Source organism: Camellia sinensis, chromosome 4 (genome assembly GCF_055761805.1).
Source record: "Camellia sinensis isolate YWXY chromosome 4, ASM5576180v1, whole genome shotgun sequence".
NCBI lineage: Eukaryota > Viridiplantae > Streptophyta > Magnoliopsida > Ericales > Theaceae > Camellia > Camellia sinensis.
Genome location: NC_138964.1, coordinates 214,359,428 through 214,380,964, shown reverse-complemented (window position 1 = coordinate 214,380,964; position 21,537 = coordinate 214,359,428). Strand labels below are relative to the sequence as shown.

Here is a 21,537-nt window from a genome sequence, read left to right as displayed (position 1 = left end):
TGAACTGACTTGCCCGTCGGAGTGCTAATTCCGGCACCCCCGACCAAAGTGTTTATATCTTTTCAGGTGACTAGCTAAGGATAACTAGCGTCTCCCAGGATTTGAAGAGTATTTCCAAACCACTTCTCCACATTCTTGCTTCATGCCTTTTTTTGAACTATAAGGGTTTCATATAAAATAAAAAAGTTTAAATTTAAAAAATAATAAAATAATAGATTTGATATATCAGGTTGAGAGTTTTTATGTCAAATTGACATATGCCAATTTGCTACCTAACCTTTCAAAAAAATATTGGGGATTGGGAGTGGGTGCTGTGACAGCACCCATGTTGTCACACCCCGTATGATTTATTCCGACTCTATTTTGATAATTCGAACCATTCATATTATAAGATTTTTTGAATATATTATTCTTATAAAAAAATGAAATTAATCAAACAAATAAAATCACATGATCAAGATAAATAATAACTCTAAAAAATTATTAAAATCATACTAACCGTTTATTTTTTTAAACATAAACATAGTCTTGTTGTAAGTTACAGATGTCTAATTAACTTGAATTTTTTCATAGATGATCAACTCAACGGACCCTACACTATGAATATTTCGGATCATTAAAATAAATTTAGGACATGCCTTTACAGGCTCACAACACGGTGCTATGCCTATAAGGCACACCACCAACCTCATTTCCCATATTTGGAGGTTTGGATGAAAATGCTCCCAAGGACATTTATTTATTAATCCTTCTTTATTTACTTATGTTCCATTTAGTCTAAATTATTATTTTTATATTTTAATAAATCTTATGGGTGACATAGTTACCAAAATTCTCATAATAATAATATTCACATTGACAATGTAAATATTCCGTGATGTAAACATTCACACTGGCAAATATGAATGTTTACATTATTAAGTTATTAGGCGTTCAAAAAATATTTGTAAGGGTAAAATTATTTATAAAATACCTAAAATATGAAAATTAAAATTAATAGATCACATATCCAAATAATAGAATTATTAAAATATAAGAATATGTTATAAACTAATTGAATACAAACATCTAAAAAATAATTTCTTATTAAATCCCCCAATCAAGAATACATATTATTAGGTCCACAAATAAAATAAAATAAAAAGTCAAAAGACAATTGAATTATTTTTAGATGTAAATTTTGAATATTATTAGATGTAATTATTATGTATTATTTTATTCTAATATTTTAATAACACAAATAAAATTCAAATTTTAATATCAAAATTTGGTCAACCTGAGGAAGAGTAATCAAAATTAATTTCAATTTCTCTTATAGACCCATATTTAAGATCGTGAATCAATTGAATTAGTTTAATTGGTCATGCACTCTTAATTGAGAATTTGGCAAAGTTTAATTTTGTTTTCTCATTATAATTTTGTTTTTATTTTTTTTATTGAGTTTATTTGAATTAGATGTCAAAGCACCAATAAATCTCAAATTTGGAAATGTTAACCCATTTAGTCCCGAAAGTTTTTTGTTGGACTAATAGGTCCTATTTTCCAAGAAGCTTACTATAGGCCTTTTTATGATTTCCCTTCTTTTCAAACATCAAACATTATTCATCAAACATCAAACATTAGCAACGTCCGGATTATTTATCAAACATCAAACATTAGCAACGTCAGGATTATTCGTATCATGTCGGTGAAAACATTAGCAACGTTAGAATTATTCATCCAACATCAAATATTAGCAACGTCAGAATTATTCATCAAACATCATCATCAAAACAACATTAAAAATAATGATTAAATAATTTTTTAAATAACGATTAAACATCAAAATAACGATTAAAATAACATCACACATCAAAAATAGCGATTAAACAATTTTTTCTGATCAAACATCATCATCATAACAATTTTTTTTGATCAAACATCATCCTAACAATTTTTTTGATCAAACATCATCATAACATCAAAAACATCTCAGATCGAAACCCAGATCTAGTTCGAAACACATCTCAGATCGGCTCTGATTCAGAACACATCTCAGATCTGATCCGGAACACATCTCAGATCGAAACCCAGATCTGATTCGAAACACATCTCAAAAACCCACATCTCAGATCGGCTCTGTGAGAAATAGAGAGAGAGAGAGAGAGAGATGGGTTTGGAACCCAGATCTGATTCGCGGAGTAGGAATGAGGCCTCGTACTCCACCGCCTTCATGTTGAGTGCGATTCGAGGCCTCATCACGAATGGGCTTGGCCATGCTCCCAGAACTTTCACTTCGCTTTTCGCCATTGTTTCCAGAGAAGAGAAGTAAACCAACAGTGGATGAAATACTGTTGACGATGCACAATGGTGTGTGCGTGTGAGATGTGTATTTGGTTTGCATAAGCAAGCATGTTACGATGAAGATTCAAGACCACATATGTTTGATGTTGTTTGATGATGATGTTGTGATGTTTGATGTTATTATGATGATGATGTTGTGATGTAAAAAAATGACTAAATGATTTATAAGAAAACACTCAGGACTAGATAGAGTAACATTTTTCAATACGGGATTTATGAGTAATTTTTCCGTTTATAAACATATGTTGTTGGCTTATAATTGTCCATATTGATTTAAATATATATATATATATCCTTGACTAATATGTTTGGTTACAACTAAAAAATCATATTTTTTTTTCTAAATTTTTTTTTTTTAAAAAAAGGGGGGTTTTTTTTTAAGGTCAAGGGGGGGTATTAAGATTTTATAGCATAAAGGACATCTAATATTTTCATAATGTCTAAGGTCCCTCAATTTGATCTAGAGAAATTTTGTCCAGAGAAATTCTGGACTTCCCAAGAATTTCTCTGGGTTCAACCCAGAGAAAATTCAAATCTCTCTAGTCCAGAATTTTCTGGAACTATAAAACTCTGATTTGATCAATTTGTCTTTGGTTCTGCTGCTGCTGATTCAATCACAATTTCCTGCACAAACAAATTAATAGTTCTTCTATGAGTTTGTGATAGATTTTCTTTAAATTTAATGCTATGAATTTCTCTGGGTTCAACCCAGAAAAAATTCAAATTTCTCTGGTCCAGAATTTCTGTGGATAGAATTTTTTTGCAGAGAAAATGAATGAAGAATTTCTTTGGATCACTTTAAGCCAGAGAAATTCTCTCAAAATCAATGAAATTCCTAAAGAAACATTTCCAGAGAAATTCTCTTTAACTCAGAGAAAATTCAGGAATCCACATCTGAATTATCTACAAAGAACGAATATATGTTGTCTTCACAATCTTCAGATTTCCTGATGTATTCAGAAGCTATCTCTTGTGGCATTTCAAATTGAAGTCTAGATCTCTTCAACTCCACTTCAGGTTAGCTCTTTGATTCTAGATTTGTAGAACTGGAGTCAATCAAATGAAGATCCATAGAACTGGAGGCAATCAAATATGAATCGGAGGAGCCGATTGAACAAGAATCAGAATTGCTGGGGTCAAATCGCACCAAAGTCAAAACAACAGAAAGAGGAATTGAAGAAGTACTCGACTTCCAGAAATGAACACAAGACTGAATTTCAGATTTGCAAATTCTTCACAATTTAAACCTTCATGACAACTTGGAGAGAGCAGCAAGTTTTCATGAACAATCCGGAAGAGTTCGTAACTCTAAAACTCAACTTTAGATTGTGCGGAAGGCTAGTTCGCACAAGATCAAACACCAAAATAAACTCTTCTACTTTCAGAGTTTGTAATCAAACCAAGAACAACAGCAAGTTGGACTGATTCACTCCAGGTCGTGCGTCTCTCACCTTCTTTCTCGGCGCTGTCCGAATCAGTGTTGAACAACCCTCTGAATCGATGTTGAAACGGTTCATGGTTGATCGAATTAGAGAGAGAGAGAGAGAGAGAGAGAGAGAGAGAGAGAGAGAGAGAGAGATTACATCTAATGGTAGAAGTGAAAAACTTAGAAATGTGTTCATGTGTGTAGAAGGAGAAAGCAAAAGACTAGAATTTATCTAGATATATGGGTGTAGGATTAAGGGACCTTAGACATCACAAAATAATATTGTGGATCCCTTCCATCACCAAAAGTAGAAAAGGAACCTTAGACTAATTTTCTCAAAAAAAAAATCAGTGATTTTTTTTTTTTTTTTTATTAATTTAGCCTGTTTTAGGTATAGGTTAAAAGTCACTTTTTTATTTTTTTATATGTTTTCTTCAAAAAAGTCAAAAAAAAAAAAAAAAAAACTAACTTTTAACCTACTTCCCAAAACAAAAATGTTACACATTTCCTATCCTCTTAATCTAAAAGAATCTAAAAATTTTAAAAACCCAAAAAATAGTTTCTAATATTTTTTAGCCTTTCCTTGTCTTCAATTAATTTTTTAATTTTTTTTTAAAAAATTAGAGTCTCCTAGTTTAGAAGAATAAAATATGAAACTTAAAAAAAAAAAAAAATCACTAAAACCAAAAAAAAAAAATAACAAACAAGACTGCTAAAAAACAATTATCAAATCTCCCAAAAAATAAAAAGAAAAACTGATTATTTAAAAAATGAAGAAAGAATATTTTAACAGTAAATCTATAGATCATAAAATAAATATCATGAAAAGTTTCATGAAAATAATCCAAGAATGATTGCATAACATATAATAAAACACGACAAACATTATAAACTAAACTAATCCAAGAGTAAAGAATCTTCATGAAAACTTTTCATAATATTTCTTTTATGATACTTAATATTAATATTATTGATATTTTAATTATTACTTTTTAATTATCAACTTAACTTATAATAACCGCACCAAACAACAGCATAGTAATAGGAGTGTCGACTATCTCTATCGTCCATCTTCAAAAGATGAGATTCTAGGGTTATTTATCATTTATCAGATACGAAATCAAGCTCTCTCTAGTGTTTATGAAACTAAAATATATATACTCCATTGGATCTGAAGCCATGGACGGGGGGGTTTCTATAAAACAGTGACTTGGTGGCGGTGCTTTTTCTGTGTTTTTTCAGCTCTTATCCTTCCTAAATCTCCGCCACAACCCACATAATCTGAAGCCTAGATCCAAAATCTAACACCAACCCATTTCCAAGATTTCCAAAAGAAATCATGGGTCGGTCTTTTTGTCTTCCTCTTCTTCTTATTTCATCTCTCCTCCTCCTTTCCTTCTCTCCTGGTAATGCTCTAATTTTTCTTTCTTTTCTCTGTTCTCTCTGTCTCTTTTGATGCTAATTCGTTCTTTTGATTTCTAGGGTCCGGTAGAAAATTGATGCAAACATTTGATAATCAAGAGAGCTCTGCTTCTACTGTTGTATTGGAGGTTTTTTTTGTTTTTTTATATTTACTTTTTTTGAATTTGCATGTTTTGGTAAGGGGGGAATGTAATTAAGTGATGTTGCTGTGTGTTTGTTTCTCAGGAAAATGTTGGATTGTCGAGGGAGATGATTGAGTTGGACTATGTTTACGCAGGGCCAAACACTAATACTAAATCGGGATACATACCCCCTTCTCCTCCTCCACAAAGCTAATCCAGAACGTTTTACATTTCAATAAAAAAAAAAAAAAAAAAAAAAAAAAAAAAAGGTTTTTCATTTCTTTTCTATGGGGTTTGTCTTTGTTGTTATTATGAGGATGATATATGATGATGGAATACAAATGTAAATTTGACTTCTTTGATTTGATTAATTTTCTTTGGATAGTTGTTGTGAGTTGTTTGTGATTACTCTTTACCTTTTGGTATATGCATATGTGTGCTAGTACATTACAAATTTTAATGAAATTAATTCCTTACTTTCCTATGAGCAAGTCCCTTTGATTACTGTTACAAATTTGTACAAGTTTTATGGTTACTGGTGTGTAAGGTTGTGAAAAAAATTGTCAAATTCAACATCTAAAAACTGAAATATTTTTTGGGTAGTGTAGTTAATGTTTCATATTTACTCCAAGGTTTGTGAATTAAAAGTTTGAAAATCGAATATGTTATTTGTGAGGTCAAGCAAAATTGATAACAAAAATAATAGGATGGAGTAAGCACCAATTTCAGTGCTCTAGTATGGCTACGCTGGGCATAAGTTTTTTGGGTTAAAATAGTTTTTAAAAAAAAAGATAAAATAAATTAAAAAATCAATAAGATAGAATGTAACATTCAAACTATCATTTCATTTTTTTTTTCCTCAAAAAAGTCAAAAAAATCGGAAAGTTCATCCCAAATAGGTCTTTTTAGCCTCAAAAATAAAAAATAAAAAAGTCAACTCATATCCCAAACGAAAGCTATATAAAAAATGAAAATTCTCTTGGTAGACATCCTTAACTTTATTTATAAATTACAAGTTATTATAATTTTATTTAAAAATTATATAATATTTACGATACAAAAAAAACAAAAAAAAAACATAATATGTATAAAAAAACAATGCACAACAAATATATATGTATTAAAGGTTCCCGTAAAGATAGAAGAAGAAAATCTATTGGTCACTATCATTGAATTCGTGCAATTCATTTACTCCGCCATTCCTCCGATTATATTTAAATCGTTTAATTATATTTATTAAATTAAATATATTTATATGTATATAATATAATTTTTTTAAATATAACACAATAAGAATAAAATATTAAATTTGACATTCATTTTCAGTTTACTTTTCATCTTACATTTTATAACTTTAATTATTTATAAATTCTTATTTGTAATATACTATCTCAATTTTTCAGTCTTTAAAGTCATAAAGTTTGTCTATCATCAATCCGCCCCTAATATCTATGAAGCATGGACACTCCAAAAATGGTGCCGTGGCAGTGTCCGACACGCGGACACGCCGGGGACACGGGGACACGCCGGGGACACGTACGGGACACGCCAGATGGCGTGTCCCTTTAATTTAATAATTTTTTTGGAAGGGGACACGGAAGGGACACGGCGGGGACACGCGTGTCCATATCTGGACACGCCAAGGGACACGGCGGGGTTCTTTTTTAAATTTTCTATATTTATTTGGGGTCAAAGTATAATATTTAACAAGTAAAAAAAAAAAAAAAAAAAAAAAAAAAAGAAAAACACTAACGGGCAAAGCCCTAATCGAACAACTGAGGTAAGAAATACTAAAATCAGACCTCTCAGTCGAAGTCGAAGCTCTCCTCTCTCTCAGTCGAAGTCGAAGCTCTCCGAAGCTCTCAGTCGAAGCCCTCCGAAGTCGAACGAAGCTATCTCTCTCAGTCGCAGCCCTCCGACGTCTATCGAAGCCCTCCGAAGTCGATCGTAGACCTTCGATCCACTCGTCTGTGTCTCAGTTTCAGTCGATCCAGAGTCTTCGACCTTCGATCTGGTCGTCTTCGAAGGTAAGCCCCTCTCTTGCCTGTCTCTTTCTCTTTCGCTCTCTCTCTCTCTCTCTCTCTCTCTGCTCTGCTTCGGTTCGACTGAACTGTCTTCATTTTTTTTTTCTTTTTTTTTTTTATACGTTCGACCAGACTTGTTTTTTTTTTTTTTTTTTTTTTTTATTTGTTTATACATTTACATATATAAGACCTTTTTTTTGTTTAATTATATGTAAAAAAAATTGTATTTAAAACTATAAGATTTTTATGAGTATATATTAAAAACTGTAAAAAAAAAATTTATACAATATGTAAACTCTTTTTTTTATTTTTTATATATAAAATTGTATTTAAAAAATAATAATTATAGGTTTATATATATACATATATACAGTATGTAAACTCTTTCCTTCTTCTTTGCCTCTTATTTAGTGCTTTTGTGACAAATATTGTTGGATGTTGGATGTTTTCCCCTTATATTTATTTCAAGATGTTGGATGTTGGATGTTGAATCTTTTGCCTCTCTTATATTTATTGAATTAATGATTACTATGTTAGTGTTTGTTAATTTACATAACACATACAAATATATATATTAAAAAAAAAAAAAAATTCGCCGTATCCCCCGCCGTGTCCGTGTCTCCCTTTTTTGAAAATTGCCGTGTCCCGTGTCCGTATCCGTATCCGTGTCCGTGTCCGTGTCCGTGTCCGTGCTTCATAGCTTAATATGATAGGAGGTTAGAACAGAACACTAGTATTATATATGCCTTTCAAAAGTCAAAACCAACCCAATTTGTATTAGAAACTTTGATATGAGGTAAGTTTGCCTAACATTATTGATTTGCTAGTTATTACCAACCTGATATGATTTGTCTTCTCATTGCCAGACCTGATTGCAAATTGCACTCAACAAAAATCTGTTTTGAGTTATCTCTTCAAGCCAAGTAGTTGTGGATGTGGGGGAGTGCACAAAAATATCAAGCAACTATGCCTGTATTTCGAGAGGTTATCGAAAATGACATAAAAGTCACTCAGCTAGTAGGATAAAGAATCCTAAGTTCAATTCATTCGAATGTCTGCTCAGTCGTTAATTTTAAAATCATAAATTAATTGAGATATGTATAAATTGACTTGTATAAATCCTAAGTTCAATCCTGAGCTGTTTGCTCAATGTTTGGTGGGGCTTTTTTGAGCTAACTTATGGTTGTTAAACTTATTTCAAACAGCTTCTGATTCTAACAACTTATTTTAAGTCAAAAAAGTTGTAACCCAAATTTTTAATTATATTGTAGAATTTATACTAATATTATTTAATCTCAGTCAAGAAAATATATAATTTATTATATATTATTATTTTGTGAAATAATATAATTTATTAATCAAAATGTAAATAAATAAGTCTTAAAAAGCTTGGTTTAATTTAAATAAATTTAAATTAATAAAAATTAACAGGGGCGACACGTGTCGTTTTAGCTTGGGCGTCACGAATTCAACCTTTATAAATAAGGGGAAGTTGACTCTGTGAGAGGGAAGTAAAAAAAAAAAAAGAGAAAGGAAAAGCCAGAGAAGAGAAGGAAAAAAAAAAGAGAAAGAAAGAAAAGAAGACCAGGAAAGAAAAAGAGGAAAGAGGGGAAAAATTAGTGGAAGCTAAGAAAATCTTTAATAATGGAAAGAAATAGTAAGGTATTTAAGTTAAGGTGAGTTATATTATACCTTGAGTTACCAAAATATATTTTATGTATGTTTTAATTTACCAAAATCTATTTTATACAAGTTATCTTTTATTAGTATATTTATAAAAGTTATGTTTTATAAAGATTTCAGTTACGTGATTTATCTTCTGAACCCTATTTGCTTAAAAGGAAACTCATGGATATGTCTGTTTTACTTTTTAAAGAATATTTGGCTATGACCTTATATGAAAATATGTTTTGTAAGTACCACCACGGGAGTCACATGCCTTGGGGGACTTAAATAACCATTGACTTAGTAAGTCCCATGCCTTGGGGACTTAAATAACCATGGGCTTAGTGATTGACCACTTTGTGGTCCAGTGTTTGTCGTGAATCCATTGACCAGTATAGTGCTTGGCACTTAGTGATGTACCGTGGTTATGGTTGTATAGTGATTTCCGTACTATGTATGTTATGTATCAAACTCTTTTTGGCCTAACTAATTATCCATGGTGAATTTAATACCTTATACTCTTAGTATAATATTTCTCACTCTGCCATGAGCTTATAGTTTTTTATCACTTTCAGGTGACATGTCGGAACCAACGTGTGGGGTAGGTACAAAACACCTTTTATTGATGTATTTTTTTTATGTAAATATTGGCTTTTTTGGTCAATACATTTTGTAATAAAAATAAACGCTCCAATGATTATTTTTAGTACCCTTATTTAAATATTTCTTCCGCTTGCGTTGTTGATTTGTTTAAAGATTTAGCTGGAGGTAACCTCGGTTACTGGCCATCACGATACTTAATCCTTGGGTACGGGGGGCGGGTTGTGACAAAAGCTGATTTTGAGAAGCTGCTCACCCTTTACTTCTGATTATCAGCTTCTGCTGTGGACATGTTAACTCACGGTTATACTCTTAGATTTTTTTATTTTTTATTTTTTTAAAAATAGAAAAAGGCCCAAATGAACTATAAAATATTATTATTATTATTTATGAGAAATGTAGACAAATAGTGAATAATAAAAAATAAAAGTTAATTGAAAAAGGTATTTCACAGTTTATTTAACGAACACTATTCAGCAACTTAAATCTATAATCCAACAGTTATTCCAAACAGATTAACAGTTTCTGATTAAAGTCATAATCTATAATCTGTTAAGTTATAATGTATAATCTGTTTTACCAGCTACATCAAACAGGACCTATACCTATTTTAAAAAAATAAAAAGAAAATAGACCAAGGCCTAATGGATAATAACAACAATGCATATCTAACAGGTTCAGTTCACCGCATGATCATAGATCTAAGTAATAATATTTGACAAACTTCCTATTTGTTACTACATTTAAATCAAAAGGGTCTCTAAAATATATTAACCAAGTCTGGATACTTTAGAGAAACGATATAAAACAAGTCTAGCATAAACAAAACAAAATTGGGCATATTATGAAGCTTAGGAAGAACATGCAGGCAATTCTGTAGGAGCCGACCGATTCAGCCTCTTCATGGTTTGTTTTTTCTAGAAAGAAATTATAATGAATCAAAATCCACAAGAAGATGAAGATATTTGGCTCCATTGGAAAGTTATAATTCAGTCTTAGAACTCAAAGGCCTCATTTGGGAAGTCGCTATTTTAGAGATTTTTTGATTTTTTTAATAAGCTATTTTAGTTTTTGTATTTGGGAAGATGAGATGAATTTTTAGTTGAGTTGTTGCATTGAAAAGTATGTTGAAATGATGTTTGAATTTAAAATGACAAATTTGTCCCTAAATTATAATTTTTTAAATTAATGTAAAGGGGTAAAATGGTAATTTAGCTATTCATGATGACTTTTGAGGCTGTGACAGCCTACACTGTCCAGCGCTGAGCCTATTTTTTTTTTTTTTTGAAAAACTTTGAACAGTTTTACTTTTTAACTTATTTCTTATTTCAGGCTATAATAACCTCAACCCACCATTCCTAAACAGCGCCAAAATTTTAAACAATATTATTAGAAAAATGTTAGGGATCCCAAATGTTTTACCAAATTATAAGACATTTTGTAGAACATTTGGTAAAACATTTGAGATTCCTACCATTACTCGTATTAATAGTTGATCCCATTGCATAAGCAGGTTTGTTGAGGAAGCCTCAAAAATTTCTTTACATAATTCAGCTATCACAACTTCTTCTTCTTCAAATATGAAATAGCATATTTTATTTTTCTGATTTTTGAAATGGGGTAATAACTGAAGGAGGCCCAATATCAATCAACTCTAAACTCACAAGGTTAGAAAAATGCAATCTGTCCACCACCAACAAATATGAATGTTTAACTTAATCCCCCTAAAATTATGTTGACAATGTTGTGTACCTTGGTGGACCACTGTGGATTGAGGTGTCCTTTTCCCGAAAGCTCAATTCCACGGTTGTAACACCAAAACTATACTAATTTCTTGAGTCTTGACAACTTCCTCTTTCCATTGGAAAGTAATAATTCCATGGAGAGGAATTTAAGAGGTCAATATATAGTGGAGAAGTAGTGGTAGACTGATGGATTTCCTCACCAAAGTCGTGCCATTTGTAACATATTTCTCTCCTCATACCTAGTCAAGTCAATCCGAACATAATGAGTATTTTAAAATTTAAACCCGTGAGTTAAATTTATTCTATACATAATTCATACATATTAAATTTAAAATAGATTACACATTTCATTTTAAAATACTTTTTTAATATCTTATTTTCAAAAATATCTAAGACTCCCTTTTTTTCTCACCCCCTTTGACCTGCTCTCTCTCTCATTGGTTAGATTTTATTTTTTTTATTTTTTTGTTTCCCTTGTCCTTCAATCATCACCTATCACATGTTCGTGAAGGTAGTAGAAGTGTTGATTAGAAGGGGTCTCCATCACTCCTCTCTTATTTTAATATGCGTGGACCAAGTAGCCTTCAAAAGGTTTTCAATCACAATAGTAAAGAAGAAAGCTAGTAAGAAAATACACTGCTTCAGTCTTATTAGTGGATCAACCACAGATATGCTAGTCTCCAAGTGGAGGAATGAGATATATGATGTTGTAAGTCATTTACTTCTTGACCACTTTTTTCTCATCAATTTTTCTCAAATTTTTTATTTTAAGGGAGAGTTTATTAATTGCACCAGATTGTATGTTCTTCTCAAGATTTTTACTTCTCCTACTTTAATACACTTTCAATTATTGAATCATATATTGTATTTTATATCATTAAAGAGAACTGTTCACAGTGAAAATCAAATCTAAGCCATCGAATCTAAGCCATGGAGATGAAGAGTCTTATCATTATCGAGTCAACCAACCTCCATTGACATGTGATTCAATAATTAATAATGCATTAAAACAGAAAGACAAGAATTTAGAAATAGAAAATCTTTGACCCTCCTTTTGTACTTTATATATATAAGAAATTTGAGCAAATTATACAAATAGTCCCTATAGTTTGGGGCTTGTATCACTTTGGTTCCTGACTTTTCAATTGTGACACATTTGACCTTAAATTTTGAATCTTGTTTCAAATAAGGACAATTGAAGATATAATTAGATTTTTCAAGGGTAAAATTGTCAATTTGATAAAATATAAACTAATTTGACAAAAATAAATGTCAAACAAATATTTTTAAATTTTTAAAAATTATTTCTACCTACTAAAAATAAAATTATGTAAAATTGATAAATCTTTTAGACATTTATTTTTTTTTTACCAAATTAATTTTTAATTATGTGTTTGGATGATGATCATATAATGAGTGGTTTTTTTGATGATCATATAATAAAAGTAAAGTCGTTAATTTGATCAATATAAACTAATTTGATAAAAATAAATGTCAAAAAAATATTTTTAAATTTTTAAAAGTTATTTCTACTCACTAAAGATAAAATTATTTAAAATTGATAATTTTTTAGACATTTATTTATTTTACCAAATTAATTTTTTATTATGTATTTGGATGATGATCATATAATGAGTGGTTGTTTTTATTTTCATTAAATTAGTTTTTATTTTTCCAAAAGTCAAATATAACAACTTTGATATTATTATTAAACCAATTTATCAAATCGAAAAATTCAAAATTGAAAATATTTCATATGTTAAATATATCAATTACATGTTAAAAATTTAACAATCATCCATTACATGATTATCATCCAAACACATAATAAAAATTAATTTGATAAAATAAATGTCTAAAAGATTTATCAATTTTACATAATTTTATATTTGGTGGGTAGAAATTATATTTAAAATTCACAAATATTTTTTTGACATTTATTTTTGTCAAATTAATTTATATTTTATCGAATTTACAACTTTGCTATTGAAATTAGGTAATGGTATTTTCAATTATCTTTATTTGAAATACAATTCAAAATTCATGATCAAATATGTCACAATTAAAAAGTTAAAAATTACAATCACATGAATTCCAAACTATAATGTAATTCTACTTGTAATGGACAATTTGTGTGTGAACCATTTCGGCACTTTGATATGTGAGTTATCTTTTTGACTTTTGGATTACAGGTTGAATGTGACATTTTATCATATTTAACTAAAATAACATACTTTATCTTATAAAATTATTTTAATCCAAATATGTATCCCAAACGGAGCCTTACCAAATGCTGAAAGATGTCATGAGTTTCTTATATTAGAAGTCAAAGGTCGGCCACTTCAAAAGTCTACACATTACCTCAGGGCACGGTTTGTTTGGATTTTCTTGTAACAGGTTAAAAAAGTCAGTTTTTATTTATTAAAAAAAAAAAATTGCTTATTAAAAAAAAAAATCACTTAATAAAATTGATTAGTAGGTGTCCCTAGAAAAAAAAATAAAAAGTTGCCAAAAAAATAATTCCAAACGCTTACTAAAGTAATGGATTTGTGTATTAGCATTTTTTTTTTTAAATTTAAAGGTTTACTTATTGATCCATTAAATATTGAGCTGATTGTTACATTAATCCATTACAATATTAATCTAATATTGTAAGTAAGTAAGTAAATAAAAATCTAAACTATTAATTTACAAAAAGTGTCTATGCAGAGAACAATTTGGTTTTATTTTTCAAAAAAACAGTTTTTAAAAAATTTTACTTCTTTATTTTTTGTATTTTAATGTTTTCAATGAATTTTTTTAATATTTTAAATTTTTTAAACACATCTAACATAAATACACTTAAAAAAAATATAATATTTGTGAATTTGTTTTTAAAAAAATAAACTAAATACCAAAAAATATGAAAATTCAATACATTTTGTGTATTTATTAATTTTTTAAAATATTTTTTTACAAATATTTTACTATTTAGATATATCTAAGTAAGGCGCATCTAAAAAAGTAAAAAAATTACTTAAAATTTTAAAAATATTCACTATAAACAAAAAAATATGAAAAATAAAAAATTTAATTTTTAAAAAACTAAGACTAAACACACTAGTTGCTACACAGACCAAAGTCGTGAACTGAAGGAGAGCTTGGTCGTAGTTTTACTATATTAGATCATTGAGAGTTGCCACATAAACTCTAACCCATTTAAAAAATAGTTTTGTTTATTTTTTAGGTTTAAGTATGTAAATTATTTTTGAAAAATTCAAATTGATTTGATAATCCTAATCACATTATTTCATTATATTTGATTTATAATTTATTTTTAAAATCATACTTCCATATATTTTTATAAACAAATATGATAAAATTATGAGACAAGATTACTCCTATTAAAATTTTAAAATATTTTTCATAAATGATATACAAACACCAGCCTAAAAAAAACATAAAAAGAAAAGATCATCAAAATATACTGTGTGACAGACCCACATGACCTAGTTGCACGGTTCAATCCAGTTTCAAAATGAGTTCAATAATTATGTCTTCGTTTGGGAAGAGTCCATTTAGGTTAATTTTTTTGACTTTTTGATTAATTTAGCTAGCTAAATTAGCTCTATTCGGAAAGAATTTTTGATTTTTTTTAGTTTAGATGTGATGATTATGAGAGAAAAAATAATTGATTATGATTTAAATGTGACATTTTATCTTATTGACTTATTGAACTTATTTTGTGTTTTTATACTTTAGCTATTGTCAAACGAAACTTATATACTCAAAAAAAATTATTCAAAAAGTACGTCTATGAACTACAATCACTGCCTTTAAGACTTATTTTGAGAAGTGGGTCAAAAGTCAATTTTTTACTTTTTTTTTTCTTTTTTTTTTAAAAAAAAGTGTAAAAAAATAAAGAAGGGATGTGATTAAAAAACTAAAAGACAAACTTTTTAATTCAAGGCTCTTTTGGGAAGAGCCAAAAAAAGCTAAAAGTTAATTTTTAATCAATTTTGGATCATATCATCTCTCACATTTTTTATACGTTTTTTTAAAAAAATTAAAAAAACCAAAGAATTTACTTTTAACAATCTTCTCAAAATAGGCCTCAATTGTTAAAATAGGCTTAAATCTCTACCGTACAATTCACTGACCTAGTTTGCCAACTATATATTTTAGTTAAAAAATCAAAAAGTTACTATAAATTATCATATTACTCTCTCTACTTTTCTATACATTTTTTCATAAAAAATTAAAAAATTACTAAAATAGTATGTTTTCAAACGAAACGTAACATTTTCCTAATAAATTTGTTTGAATTGAGATAAGAATTCTCTTTTTCTGGTATATATTGCCTCATTTGAGATGAATTTTTTAATTAAAATAATCAAAAAATAAAATAGAACATCCAATCATATCATTATTTTTATTTTTTACACTTATTTTATAAAAAAAATTAAAAAATCAATTAAAGTAATTTATTCTCAAACGGGACTTACATTATAAATTAGGATTTCGTGTTTGAGATGTAAGTTGATTTTTAAATTTTTACTTTTTTGAAATGAACTCTTTGATTTTTTAAATTTTTATAAAAAAAATATATAATAATTATAACTTAAATATAATAATTTGAAATTAAAAATTTATTTTGTATTTTTATAATTAAAATAGCCTCAATCTAACCCAAACTCACATCGCAAACGAGTACTAGGTAGGCCAGACTAGGCTCAGCCCAAAATCATTACCAAATCATTCAACCAGTTTACGAATGCGAGCACACAGCTCCCATTATAGTTTTTCAGCCCACGAAAGTCCATCACAACCAGCTTCAACAAGAAAACTCCCTCTCCCTCTCTCTCTCTCTCTCTCTCTCTCACTTGGCGTGTCTGACCCTCTCTACATCTATAAACCAAGAAAATCAAACCATTGAGATGAGAAACTTCTACAGATTGCTATGCGATGTACGTTTTGATGTCCATTCAATGACTTAGATAGATGACTCTTCCTTTTCCTCTCTCTCTCTCTCTCTCCCCCTTTCAATCTCTGCTTTTCTATTCTTTTCGTCAATCTTTATAAGTTTTTGATTCAATCTCACAGCAATACTAGGCCACCGACAAATTTCTGTATTCAGGTGCACTCAATCTCTCTATTTTTGCGGTTTTTTGAAGGTGGGTCGATCTCGATTTGAGTTTAATCGCCTTGGTTTGATCTACAATTTGGGTAATTTACGTGGGTTTTCATCAAAGATCAGTTTTTTTCTTTTTTTTTTGGTTTTTTTAATTTCTCGGTTCAATCCAAATGGTCTGTTTCCATAGCTCAATTACGGTTGACCAACAGATAGAAATGGCCAAATCTGTGAATTCAACCGAACTTTGCTCGAAATTGAGGAATAAAAAGTCGCCCAATTCGCCGAATCAATTGAGCATTCCATCTTGCGGACAATCTCGATCTGCTTTGATCGATGTGGTGATCTTGATCGCAGTGATGGGTGCTTCTGGGTTTTTACTATTTCCTTATATAAAGTTGTTAATCTTCAATGTCATCGAGATTGTTAGAGCAATGGTTTGTGTGGTGAGAGAGGAAATTTCAAGGACTCCGATGATTTATGGGTGTTTAGGACTTAGCATTTCATGTGCAGTGATAGCTGTATTGGCAATCACAGTGTGTACTAGTAGAAAATGTGGTAAACCGGGTTGTCGTGGGCTGCGAAAAGCAGCAGAATTCGATATCCAGCTTGAAACAGAGGAGTGTGTGAAGAATTCAAATAGTTTAACCAAAGATGGATTAAAGAAAGGGTTATTCGAATTGCCACGTGATCACCATCGAGAATTGGAATCAGAGCTTAAGAAAATGGCACCCCCAAATGGAAGAGCTGTTCTGGTTTTTCGAGCGAGGTGTGGGTGTTCTGTGGGAAGAATGGAAGTTCCGGGACCGAAGAAGACTCGCAAGATTAAGAAGTAGTGCTGGAAATGGGGGCTTTTCAATTTTACAGGAAGCATATTTTGATACAGGACTAGTTATATAATGCAGAGAGGAGTGCCTTTTCTGGTTAATCTTATTTGAACTATATATTGTCTTTAAATAAACTCATATCAATAAGTTGTAAGGATAATATCATAATATATATACAGCTGGCTATGGGAAATGAGAGAATCATTCCTTTCATTAGCATCACTTTTGTTATGATATTTCTTTCTTTCAATTGCTGATTAGTTTTAGAATTATTCATCTTCTTTTGGGTAATGAGTTGCTAATATGTTTGGATTTAAATATAGGTTCCGACTCATTCTTTTGTTTATGCTTCAACTTTTTTATCCGGTTGTAATCCATGCAATAACTTGAACTAGAAGATTTACCCATAATTATTTAACTTAACTTAGTTGATGAAATTTGAAATTATGGTGCCCCACCCGTCATATGGGATGGAAATTGTTTCGTACTTCTCTTTCTTGATTTGTACCGAAGTGTTTGTTCAATGATGAAACTGTGAGATGCCATTCCTTCATAATGAGGTATGTAATAATGTAACTTCTGTTTTGACAATTTTGTTCTTGTTATTGTTCAGGATGAATTATGGCAGCTTTAACACTCGTAACTTCTATGAGTTGTTACAATACTCTCTTACATGATTTGCAACATATATCTGGATTCTAAACTCTTTTCAACTGCCACGCATTTCCTTCTGGAAGCATTAGATTATATATAATTTTGGGAGCATATTTCTTCCATTGATTTGGGAGTGTATTTTTTATTTTTTGCAGCTAATCGAAGAAGAAAGTGGGGAGTTATAACTTTGGTGTATCTGTGTTCTTTAAGATTTGACCCACTTCTTACAGGGATATGGAGAACCTTGATGTATACCACTCTATTGTTTCTTCAACTAAAATTGATTTTATGATGGATGTCTCTGACATGGAGATCCGATGTATTATGCTTCTTTTTTTCATATAAGTTGATAAAAAAGATATTTTACTTTTTCAGTGTTGTGGATTTGGCTCAGCTAAATGATTCTCCAAACTGTGCTCAATATACTGTGAATGCATTTTTATTATCAATGAGGATAAAACAAGGTTCTCAAGTCAAAAACAGCTTTTCAGCCATTCCAATTTTGTGTTACCTTCCAAAATTTAACAGAGTTTAAATGAATGGAATATGAAATCCGCAACACTGAAAAAGTAAGTTCATGCTATTCAGATATAAATGTATTCTTGGTCTAAGTTCCTTGATGGTATTCAAAGGATTCCGCAAGACCACCACATTCTGTGTTCATGCTATTCAGATATAAATGTATTCTTAATACGATTCCCATCAATAATGAAACCAAACGCATGTGCCTTAAGCTTTTCCTTGTGATTTGAGTTACATGTATGAGTTTCGCATATCTGGAAATGTTTTTGTCACAGGGAAAAGTAGATTTAGTAAACTTCTGCAGTCCAGAAAATGAGCTGTATGTTTACTTCATATTTATTTTTGTGATTGTGATGGCATGCTTTGAAGTGGAATTATTCTCATTGAGCTTGAGAACCATTTGTAAAGTCAATTGAAACAGAACCTTTGAAATTTGTTCGAATAGCATTTGGAGGTGAATTTTCCATTTATATTTTAACATAATTGAATGGAGTCTATTTCATTGCTTGTACATCTTAATTTAGAACTTCTATAATGTCTGTTTTCTTTAACTATCCTAGGTGGATGAGCATAAGATGGCAAAATTTTAGAGACATTAGATCTCGAATCGATGTTAGTTGGGCAATCATAAATGTAGTTGAAATTGACATCTATCAGTAGAAGTCCTCTCCACCTCTATTTTTTCTTCGTTAGTAAAAATTGATGCTTTTGATTAGTGATTGTATTTGATGCCCAATCATTTATGTAGTGGAGCATGACACAAACCTAACTGTGCACAAATGCAACATAAGAGCAGATCAAGCATGGTTTTCTAGCTATTATAATGACAAGCATCATTATGATTGTGTGGCTGTATGTAATTCATATCGTTGTGTGGCTGTATGTAATTCATATTGTTGTAGTAACATAAGTCATTATTTTTGTGGGACACTTGGTGTTTTCTTTTTCATATAATGTGAGTTGTTCTTTTGGTGGGACACTAAGTATATCTTTTGATTTATTCCAATAATATGTCACTTTAATTTTGGTGGACATTATTATTTATTTAATCCACATCCTTCTTTCATGATAACTTTTCACTTTACATCTCATCTAATGGATCCTTTGTGCAATATAATTGATGGACTACATTTACTAATGACATTTTATAGATAGATTCTATGGACCTTCACATACTAAATGCAATGTACCACTGGCCATTTGAGTATCTCTTGTTCTAGGATATTTTGAATTGAGAAAGCAGCTGCATCTGGAGTATAAGATAATCAGTTGATTCCTTTTTCCAGTTTTTTGTTTTTGTTTTTGTGTTTTTTTTGTCTTCCTTAGGTATGTATAATCACTAGATGATTTGCTGTAATCACTAGCCGGTTTTGTTTGGTCCAGCAGGCTGATTTTTGTTTGACCAGCTACCCAACATGGGTCTGACTGGTGTTTGTGTTGGATCCAGCAGGTTGATTGACCTGGCTACCTTAGTGATGTGGATCGTCACTGCGGTATTTTCAAACTCCTAGTGATATGTGAAATACCTTATAGCATAATGATGTTGGAATTGAGTATATTGAATCATATTACAAAGATGATAGACAAGACGAACATTGACAAACTCTCTGTATGTAAAGATTTTGACCCAATTATTGCTGAAAATCTTATAATTACTAGTACCCTTGTGTATGCTATGAAGCTGCTTTATTCCTTTTCTTTTCTCCATAATCCCCACCTTGTAGTGTCTCTCGCCTTTCAATCTGTGGAGGATTTTCTCAATGCAGCAATCAGCTGAATGCAAGCTGACATGACATCTCTGTTTGGAACTGTAACATACCAGTCAAATCAATCTTCGAGTGTCTTCTTGGGAAAGGTTATTTTTGTTTCTTTCCTTTACATTAGGTGTGGATTTCATGCTAACGCTTGACTGGGTTTTGGAATAAAGTGACCCCTTTTTGATAAGTAAAACTTTACTTTGATAGTTGATCTGATCCTTCTTAACACTACGTGCAGCCTTTTTCTGCAAAGTTTCAAGCAGGAAGTACATAGGGCCAACTCAAAGATCACTGGTTATGTTTCTTCCTGCAGTGCGCACACACACTCACAGAAGCCGGATTCTGTGTTTCCCTCCCAAGGTATGCATTGAGCTTTTATTCAGCGTCTGATGTCATTTTCCGAAGCTCAAATAGTGCAGAATGAAAAGCAAGCGAGCTAGAGGTCTGTACTGTCAATTTTTTAGTTTCTTACTCACTCTGGTTGCAAATTATCTTCTCAAAGCTGAGGTAATGTGCAAAAGAGACTGATAGATGTTAGTAACAAGTGCTAGTGGATGTAATAGAAATGGTAGATGATCATTAGAAGAGACAAACTAGACCATCGTTTGATTAATATTTGAATTTTTTTTGGAATTTTCACTTATTTTAATCAATCTCACAGATTTACTTGAGCAGGATCTGTTCCATTAGGCTTGTTCCTCCGTCTCCTTGAGTTCCAAAGAGAGCTCAATGCAACTAAAGTTGGGTGAGCGGTTGATGAACATCTAAAGAACAGCGTTGGAAACACATACAGTATTAGAGGTATAAAAAATGAACCAAACTACTTGAGCTCAACTTGTGTTCATCTTGTTTGAGATAAGTTTGAACAAGTTCTAAAACTTGTTAATTTTCTAACGCTAACTAGACCTTGGCTCAGACTTAGGTCACTGACAAACTGGTGAAAAGGGAGGACAATGCATCAAATGACTGCATGGAAATTGGAAAACACATTGGCATGTTAGGCTGCTCAAAGTCTGTGTGTGCTGTCGAAGGTTGTCGAAGGTTGTCTATCCAAGGGCTTTGCGGGACTTTTCTCGGTTCATTCCTATTTGCAGTTTGATATAGAAAGGAGATTCTCCTATCCATGTCTTTGCTGTTTGTAACAATATATATATATATATATATTTCAATTTCTTGGAGTGATTTTTTTCTTTTTTTCTTTTTTTCTTTTTTTTTTTGGGGGGAGGGGGGGTCTGATTAATTTTTGGATGAGTTAATTCTGAGTTGTTTTTGATTGACAAAAACAATAAAACAAGAATCAATCAGTGTGTTTAGTTTGAG

The 21,537-nt window shown here is 30.6% G+C and overlaps 2 protein-coding genes and 1 long non-coding RNA gene across 4 annotated transcripts; all 3 read left to right on the top strand.

Annotated features, from left to right (window-relative positions):
• Positions 1 to 4,807: 4,807 nt before the first annotated feature.
• Positions 4,808 to 5,697, top strand: LOC145789914 (uncharacterized). Its single transcript, XM_082867538.1, has 3 exons — positions 4,808 to 5,175; positions 5,252 to 5,319; positions 5,417 to 5,697. The coding sequence occupies exons 1-3, from the start codon at positions 5,109 to 5,111 to the stop codon at positions 5,525 to 5,527; spliced, it is 246 nt and encodes an 81-aa protein (XP_082723664.1). The 5' UTR covers positions 4,808 to 5,108; the 3' UTR covers positions 5,528 to 5,697.
• Positions 5,698 to 16,480: 10,783 nt separating this feature from the next.
• LOC145789912 (uncharacterized) lies at positions 16,481 to 17,503 on the top strand. The gene has a single exon (XM_082867537.1). It carries the CDS (start codon positions 16,631 to 16,633, stop codon positions 17,291 to 17,293), a length of 663 nt encoding a protein of 220 aa, XP_082723663.1. The 5' UTR covers positions 16,481 to 16,630; the 3' UTR covers positions 17,294 to 17,503.
• A 2,673-nt stretch (positions 17,504 to 20,176) lies between these two features.
• LOC145789913 (uncharacterized) lies at positions 20,177 to 21,399 on the top strand. Of its 2 annotated transcripts, none has more exons than XR_014328408.1 (4): positions 20,177 to 20,315; positions 20,456 to 20,577; positions 20,893 to 21,018; positions 21,134 to 21,399. It is a non-coding gene; the product is annotated as an uncharacterized LOC145789913 (long non-coding RNA). The 2 variants fall into 2 exon arrangements; XR_014328407.1 differs by having other exon boundaries at positions 20,879 to 21,018.
• The last annotated feature ends 138 nt before the right edge of the window (positions 21,400 to 21,537 follow it).

What these genes read in the sequence shown, in the direction of transcription:
- LOC145789914 (XM_082867538.1), top strand. Translation starts at nt 5,109, where the DNA reads ATGGGTCGGTCTTTTTGTCTTCCTCTTCTTCTTATTTCATCTCTCCTC. An exon ending in CCTCCTTTCCTTCTCTCCTG is followed by an intron (nt 5,176 to 5,251) that starts GTAATGCTCTAA and finishes TTTGATTTCTAG; the next exon opens with GGTCCGGTAGAAAATTGATG. An exon ending in CTTCTACTGTTGTATTGGAG is followed by an intron (nt 5,320 to 5,416) that starts GTTTTTTTTGTT and finishes TTTGTTTCTCAG; the next exon opens with GAAAATGTTGGATTGTCGAG.
- LOC145789912 (XM_082867537.1), top strand. Translation starts at nt 16,631, where the DNA reads ATGGTCTGTTTCCATAGCTCAATTACGGTTGACCAACAGATAGAAATG.